At 39.9% G+C, this 8,210-nt stretch overlaps 2 protein-coding genes across 3 annotated transcripts in view; one reads left to right on the top strand and one right to left on the bottom strand.

The window, feature by feature from the left end:
• Nucleotides 1-1,897: 1,897 nt before the first annotated feature.
• Nucleotides 1,898-8,210, bottom strand: part of dnajc4 (DnaJ (Hsp40) homolog, subfamily C, member 4) — a 6,968-nt gene continuing 655 nt past the window's right edge. The window contains exons 2-9 of one of the 2 annotated variants that reach the window (XM_032528705.1): nt 7,034-7,135; nt 6,420-6,493; nt 5,599-5,723; nt 5,370-5,460; nt 4,821-4,999; nt 4,015-4,182; nt 3,466-3,552; nt 1,898-3,332 (exon numbers count right to left, since the gene is read on the bottom strand). In XM_032528705.1, the coding sequence (XP_032384596.1) occupies nt 3,236-3,332; nt 3,466-3,552; nt 4,015-4,182; nt 4,821-4,999; nt 5,370-5,460; nt 5,599-5,690 (714 nt within the window). In that variant the 5' untranslated portion in view covers nt 5,691-5,723; nt 6,420-6,493; nt 7,034-7,135 and the 3' untranslated portion in view covers nt 1,898-3,235. Of the gene's footprint in view, nt 3,333-3,465; nt 3,553-4,014; nt 4,183-4,820; nt 5,000-5,369; nt 5,461-5,598; nt 5,724-6,419; nt 6,494-7,033; nt 7,136-8,210 lie in introns of those variants that run through there. The other variant, XM_032528706.1, reaches the window with a different exon arrangement.
• The window catches only part of nudt22 (nudix (nucleoside diphosphate linked moiety X)-type motif 22), a 6,364-nt gene continuing 4,649 nt past the window's right edge, over nt 6,496-8,210 (top strand). The window contains exon 1 of the mRNA XM_032528700.1: nt 6,496-6,514. The gene's annotated coding sequence lies outside the window, so the exon portion shown is untranslated. The remainder of the gene's footprint in view (nt 6,515-8,210) is intronic.

The raw sequence follows: 8,210 nt of genomic DNA, 5'->3' as shown, positions 1-8,210 counted from the left end.
AATCACATCATCCAGCTAGGCTTATGGACGTTTATCCGGCAAAACCCCGACGCTTTATTCCAACGTGCAGAGCTGGACAGTGGCGCATATTCCGCTCCCGGGCTCGGTCACAGTCTCTCGCTGTCGCTCCCACTGAAAATGTGACGCTTCCCATTTAGGCGCATCTTCCCGTTTTTGAAGTCCTCTTCTAAATATGTCTAAAATGACATTTTGCACTGACATGGTAGCACAGCTAGAACAGAGCTGGAACAGCAGGGTAGTCCGCAGACAGAGAGAGGTCTGGAGAGGTAGGAGTCTTCATTAGTTGTTGTGATCGGTTTCCTCATTTCCTTTGCCCTTGAGACGCACGCAGCGTAACCATTGCACTGCCAACTTTTTCCAAACGGGACAGGCGCACTGCATACAGGTGCAGCGTCTCTACTGGCCCCGGCGTGGGCGGGTCAGGGGCTGGCTGCCACTGAGACACTTAAGAGATCATGTCCTCGGTGTTATACTTCTGCTGTTGTGGGTGTTTAATTAAAGTCGATTCGCAGGAATATTGATGTGAAACTTTTGGTAATTCATTAATCAATTGTTCTTTCAAAAAGTGCCAAACATGAACTAGTTCCTAGTGCTGAAATGTAATGTGAATAGCCACTGGTTGTATTATATATCTCTGATTGTGTTCTGATGCTTTGGACAAAATAAGCAAAGATGTCACCTTGAAAACCGTGGTGGGGATTTTTCCATTCTGACACTGTAGACTGTCGAATTGTTAGTTGCAGCCATATGGCAAACAACACAATACAGGATTCAGTGTTCATCCAGCACAGTTGTTTTCCTGGCAGTGTGGAGAGGGCTTTGTCCAAGCCTTCATATTGGGTAATCCGGTTTGGTTCGTTGTCTGGGGATTCTAACATCCTGGCTCTGGTTAGGATTGTTAGGATATTAAATCAGTAAAAGTCTGAGGGTCACTTTTCTATTACTGATTTATTATTCTACTTTATACGACTTTCTACACTTTTCAGATATTATTTCAGAGCATGATCTGACACACTTCCCTCTGCAGCTCATTTAACTTTAGAGAACAGTCAATGTCTTCATGGCTGGTTTTCCCGTGTAGTGTGTGTGTGTGGAGGCATACCGACACCAGGATCTCAGGCATTAGTGTGTTTGGGTTATGATAGGGCACTCACACGCCACATGAGGGTGAGGGTGTCTGTAAGCTATGCAGGGATATGTTATCTCCTGCTGAAGTCTCAGGTCAAACTAGAAAAAAACGCAACATCTCTTCTTAAAAAAACCATTCACATGGTTGTTCTGGGATTTAATGCATTCAGTTTTTATTTGTACAAGTATTCTTTAAAAAAAAAAACAATAACTAGTAACCGAGCCTTTTTTTCCATGATGTCACCAAGAAACAAATGTGTACCCAGGATGTCCATTTCAACCAAAATGAAATAGAGCTTTCATGTGAATGTAAATATGCAAATAAACATGCTGATCCGTAGAGTCAGTTTTGAGTTAATCTCATCCGCAGCTCCAATATGAGATTAGAGGTTTAAAAGAGCAGTTCTTCAAATTCACTTTGATTGAGATAATGGAAAATAAACTTGTAAATTCACACGTAGGGCAGATCAATAATTATCTAATTACAACAGTACTGACTCTCCTGTGTGGTTGCTCATTAAAAGGCAACAGTCTAGCTGGATGTCAGTCAGAGGCTCATGCTAACTCTGCCAATAAAAGGAAATTAATTTCACTGTAGAAAGATAATGCTAAAAGGATTAATTTACTTTTGATAAATCTTGTCCAAATGGAGCTTAAATGTATTACAGAGAAATAAATGTAGTCTGTTCTATATTACAAAACCAGAACCAAAGCATAATTAAACGAGAGAGACAACAAAAGGTGGAAGTAATGATTGATGGGAAAAAGTTGATCTTTTAATCATTTCCCACTGACAGTGAATAGATAAGGCAGTCAAAAACTGAAAAACAACAATCTCTAAAATCAAAGGTAACCAGCAGAAGTCTTTGTATTCAATGTGAACATGTTCAGTGTCATTATTAACACAATAGTCTGACTCTAAATAAGTTAGCATGTCATTCTTTTCATGTGACAATAGTGATTTTCTTCTTCATCTCCATTTCCAACAAATGGAGGGCACTTTATTCTGCGCTGCATTTCAAACAGCAACACACGGTCAACAGAGGGAACAATGAGGAGTTTGACAGGGATGTCCCAAAATTCATAACTGTGATCGGCCAACAGACATTGTAGCATGTTTTGACCACTTTGCTTGACAAACCATTGTTGCTGAAATATTTGACTTGCACGTGTCATACTTCACACACCCCCCCCCCACCACCAGTCAATCCCGCCGCCAAACAGTCTCATCAAACCTAGCCTGACTCACGGGATGTAGACTGTGTGTATGAGCCTGCCTATTTCAGACACAAATCTCCTGACACTGTTTTGCAAAGTGAACCGTCGCTACATCCTGGGCTTAGCACTGCCCAGGACGATTGTGATTGGTTTAAAGAAATACAAACAAGTGGGTTTTTTTTTCCCCTTAGAGCCTAATTATGATGGGTTCAGGCGGACCTTTCTCCAGCGCTGGCACAGCATTAAAACGTATTCTGGAGATAGGTCTGGCTGCAAGACTACGTCAAACCTAAGACAACATTACGGAGCGTCCTCTTGTGTGCAACCCAGGACAAGATTTTACTCAACACAATTTTCTTTCAGCAAGAAACATATTGGCGGTACTGTTAGTCTGTCTTGTCTTAATTTATCTGCTGTCATCTGGCATTCATTTGCTGTTTTCTGTGCACCCCCAACACAGCAATGAGGCAGAGGACAATAAGTAGCATGTTCCTGTGAGTTCATACGAGGCAGTTTGAACAGTGTTTATTATGGTTTGTGTACATACTGTAGGTAGATCCTTATGTCACATCACTTCAAACAATTCTACGGTAGGTATAAATGCTTCAGACCGGTGCAGTCTGATGTGCAGCTTGGCTTGGTCATTAAGAAACACTTATATGACCATATGAAACATTCCCACATCACACCCATGTCCCGTGTGTCTTCAAGTACTCAACTGAGGACAAAAACATTAACATGTTTCAATTAAATTAAATAAAAGAAAAAAAACTTTAAAAATCCTAAAACAGGTACCACACCCGGTCCACTGCCTTTCACCTGCTGGCAGCTGAAACTCCATTATCACGGAGCACAGGTGGAGACTCTCCTACTTGTCCTCTCCATCCTTGCGGATGTTGTATTTCTCCAGAAACTCAGCATGTTTCTGCCGCAGGATTTCAGTCTGTTTCTTAAAACCGTTGGTCCTGAAAAACAGCACGGAAAACAACCTTACTCCATATTCAAGCATTACAACACTCAAACAAACGTACTGCTACTACCCAAATGGGCCACCATTAGGCGGAAAAACACAGTTTCATTTAAAGATTGTGCACTAACCTGGCCCTCTCTTTGGATTCATTGTAAATTTCTGTTATAACTCGATCTTTTTCGTCCATAAAGTTATAGTGAACTTCTTCCAGTTTCCTGAAAGAGTCGGAGAAACACTTGAGTTAACACACAGTTTGCAGAAAAACTTTGCTTAACCTAAAAACTTGATGTCGCTCAGCAGGCACTCTGCATGCTCAGTTGTCTTTATGAGTTTGTACAGCTGTTTTAACAGCTCTTCGGATCACAAAGAAGGGAATCTCCACAAACAGAAGTGTCGGCATAGTCGGTGTGTGAAACAACTACAAGACCACATGCCAGGAGGTTAAGCCAACACACATGGCACAGACACATGTCCAGAAACAACATCTGGATGGGACTATGCAGCAAAAAACAACAACTCAGGAAATAAGATAGATCTACCACAGTGGGAAGTTTGATACAAGGTTCTAGTATGGATTTTGTCATATTATTTCTATTGTTACTTGTCTAACATTCACCTTTTAAATGCTTGGTAATTTCCCTTTTAAAATTTCTCTTCATCACGTGGCGTTTTTGTACCTGAAGAAGACTACATGGGCGCCGACGCTCAGCAACATCGTGATGAAGCAGTAGCCCACCAGGCGGAAGTTCCTCCTCCTCCTCTTCTGCCACTCCTCCGCCGGCATCTCCCGTGCTTGGGACTGACGAAACTGCTCCCAGTAACGAAGATTCTCCTGGGTGCCCGAGCTGATGGGAAAGTAGTTGAAGATAACCATGATTGGTGACATCAAAACCCGGAGGTGGTACAGATGGTACAAATGTTAAAAACAGTCTTAATTAAAGTGTTAATGAGGCAGGTCTGAGGGATTATTATGTAGAACATTTTCCATCAAGACAGTAAAACTCTAACAGATTTTATGTCTTTTCTCAAAAACTAGAAAAAAATATGTTTAAGATGTTAAGTCTCAAATCCAATCTGAATAAAAAACAATTTAGCCCAAAAAAAACAACAACAAAAAACAATATTCACTTAAGACTGGTTAATGCTTTTCACTCAAACATCAGAAGCACTGCTTTTAGACTTGCACAAGGTTAAACAAAACCTGAAACATCAAATTATGCAGCACCTCCATCAAGAATTATTTAGAAATATAAATCTTAATTTCTAGTCAGTAGTTGCAAAAGTAGTTCTCTTTCTTTGGCAAAGTACAGAGATGAATTCTTCATTCAGTGTTGCTGCAGCGCTTAAGACTTGTTCACAAGAACAGCAAGAAAACAAACTCTCCCAAAAGGGTCACATTAACAGTGATAAAGATTGAGTAGGAAGGTCAGGTAACCTTGGACTAATAAGCAAGCACAAACAGACATATTCTGTACATCTTCACCTAGATCTGTAGCTGGTGTGACTGGAGGCATATCTGAAGGCCTGGCCATCCCCGGGATGTCTGATTTTAAAGTCGTACTCCTTCCTGCTCGAATCTTTGCTCAGCACTCGGTAGGCCTCGTTCAGCTCCACAAACTGGCTGTGCAGCGCTGGGTTGGATGGGTCGCTGTCTGGGTGCAGCTGCATGATGAATTGGTCAGTGTGAATGAGGTTTAAACCAACCATTAAACCAAGACATATAGTCTGGTGCAACACATGCATTTCTTGAATTGACACATAAACATGTTTCTCTTTTAAACAAACGCATTCAAATGTATGGTTTGCAGTTGCACTTACAACCATGCTTATTTCTCTTAAGGGTCTTACCCCTCAATTATGCCCAAACCACAAGGTAAATACACATGCACATCCTTGTTTACACTGGGAGTCACAACCTGAAAACAAACAGACAGGAAGCTAACTGTGGGAACAGTTAATAAGTGTAAACTACGCTGTGAAAGGCTGCCCTCATGTGGCCATACATTTTATTGTTACCAAATTAGGACAGTACCTTCTTAGATTTGTCAAAAAAGGCATTTTTTATTTCCTCCAAGGAGGCATCAGAGTTGACTCCCAGAAGATTGTAGTAGTTCACAGCTTTCCTGTGTTTGAGAAAACAAAGGACTTAAAACCAAACAAGATACAAAGCAGAGTAACTAAACACTGTCACTAAGTTGTTGTTTTCAATAATTCTAAAACTGACACACTGACACACACACACACACACACACACAATCTACCTGTGTGCATGGCTCTGGGAGAACTGGCGCAGCCCGCTCCTGCAGCACCAAACACAACTCTGACAGAGACGCAGCTGAGCCTCTAACCGCATGATAGAAAAAGTCTGAGTTTCCACAGAGAGGACCTGCTCAAAAAGGGCAAATTATCAAATACCATTATCGATAATACACTAAAGGAGAAACAGGAAGATATTTTAAAACCATAATAACTACTAAGTTGGCAGACTCCAGACCCAGGCCTCACACCATTTTTATTAGATGTATCTTGCACTTTAAGTAAACAAATCATTTACTTCTGTTGGAGGGAAATAAGCTGGTGTTTTTATTACTCTAGTTTAGATTTACACAAAGCAGCGCTTAGGGAAAATACCAACACTGGAGGCATTGAGCTTAAAAAAATGGCTAATTATTTTCATATCATATAGAATGTTTAGATTTTTTGCCATATAAAATATATGCTTAAACCAATTGTGATTGCTAAAAACAAAAGGACAGAAACCGCGGCCACTCCCACAACCATGGCCAACTGCATTTAAATTGTTAATTAAATAAATTATATGGGCTATCTGGCCTTTACCTTAAGATTACTACATTTACAATATATTAAATAATAAAATCATAAAATGTCATTGAAAGATCCTGGAAAATTATTTTCTTAGTAAATACAGGTTTATTAATAATAAATTATGATGTAGTTGACCATGTCTTTGGACCATTTAGCTTGACAACATATTAATAAATGTAAAATTTAAAAATAGAAAGATACACTGTTGGTATAAAACGTGGACAGAGTTGCTGTGAGACAGTTCTCCTGTCTTTACCTTTTACTGGGTTGCCATTGAAAATGATGCTGTCAGCAACTTTCCCCTCATCTGTTGAGAGGCGATCTGACTGGCTGTGGACAACAGGGGACGAGGTGAGTGAAGTATCTTTGATTAAGAACTTTGACACTTTTATGATCAAACAACACTAGCAGTCGGTCCTAGGATCTCTCTCTTTTTATCTGCTGAAACGTCAAACACAACTTGTCATTCACCATTTTAAAAAAAACAACAACAACCTTGTCATTCACGTTGACACCGTGCAGCTTTGTTCTTGGGGCCGCGTTGACCTAAGTTAACGTTAGCTTTATACTTCTTTATTCGGTTATTTTAATTAGCTACACAACACCAGCTACAGACTGCTGCTGTTTGCACATTTATCATTATACACTATCAAATAAAGAGCAAACAGTGCCAACGAGTTTCCAGTAGGGACACTTAGTCGTGCTACCAGTGCAGCAGAATTAACGCTAGCATGACAGCTAACGTCATTTTGTTCTAATGTTAACTTGATTATAATGATCTGAAATTTAGCTAGCGGTGTTGTGTAAAAGACAAAGAACAAATGGTAAACAATGCAACACAATGGTAACAAGTAAGAAGCAAGAACTTACCAAAGAAAAGCGGCATACAAGCTGGACTCCGTTTCATAACTAACTAGATGTTCTCATGGACAGTTCTGTGGGTCCGTTGACTCAGCTGCCGGAACACTGAACCTTTCAAAATAAAGTGCCGTTTTTCTGTTACTAACCTACAGGGCGTGTGACGCACCCGGCGCCAAAAGGGAGAAAAAGGGGGCTGTATCCCCCTCAGTTGTATTTTCTGCCCCCTTGTTTCAACATCATACATCCATAAAACCTAAAACACAACAACACTTAGCTACTCTTAGGCTACAAGTTCTACTTGGCGCCTATAGGACTAAATTGCATGGGAGCTTTCAACTATTAACAAAATCCTTACATGTAATCCCATCTGTTGCGATATTTGACACAGCCGTCCTCTAACTTCGTTAATAAATCTATGACTTTAGTAAGCTCCTCGGGTCATTTTTCTCTCCCCAATCATATTCTACTTTGTCAAGTGTGCCTACTTATTTAAAATGTATATATTTTTTAAAAAATCGATATGATTGGACAACTTAACTGCTTCAAGAAATGCCATATATGAGTGCTGACCCTGTTGAGGCGTTGCGGGTAAAGCCTGGGTAAATAAGTTCATTTTAGCCTACTTTATGAAAAAAAAATCACCCCTTGCAATTTTTACCCACTCCCTTAGTCATTTTACACTGGCGCCGGGTCTGGTATTTGAGCTACAGTGCCTCATATAGAGTGTAGGGACACGTCGTGCAGTTTTTTTTAAGTAATAATAAAACTATAATACCATAATCAACATAGCAGACAACACAATTTTTATAAAATATGTAATGATTATCTGATTTTTTGCCAAAAATTAACCGAAATTATAATTAAATGTAATTATTGTGATAGACAATAACGGCACTTTAATTGGCAAAATAACATGTCTTACATTTTCTCTGTAGTAGGCTACTGTTTACTTGCCACACATTGCCGAGAATCTTATTTTGATCCTGACCGGAAGTTGTTGGTGCTTATGAGCAGCTTTAGCTTTATGGCTTTATACAACACAAACACGCCCCTGCACGTGTTCGTTTCCTCAGGATTTTAACCCTGTTGCTGCCGTGTTCACCTACAGAGGTGAAATATATTTATTCATCGTAGCAGTAAATCTTCAATACTATAACATGTACATTCTTTTTTAAATATGCGCATT

The sequence above is a fragment of the Etheostoma spectabile genome, chromosome 10 (assembly GCF_008692095.1).
Source record: "Etheostoma spectabile isolate EspeVRDwgs_2016 chromosome 10, UIUC_Espe_1.0, whole genome shotgun sequence".
Classification (NCBI taxonomy): Eukaryota; Metazoa; Chordata; class Actinopteri; order Perciformes; family Percidae; genus Etheostoma; species Etheostoma spectabile.
Note: the sequence above shows the minus strand (reverse complement) of the source record. Positions and strands in the feature narration are given on the sequence as shown.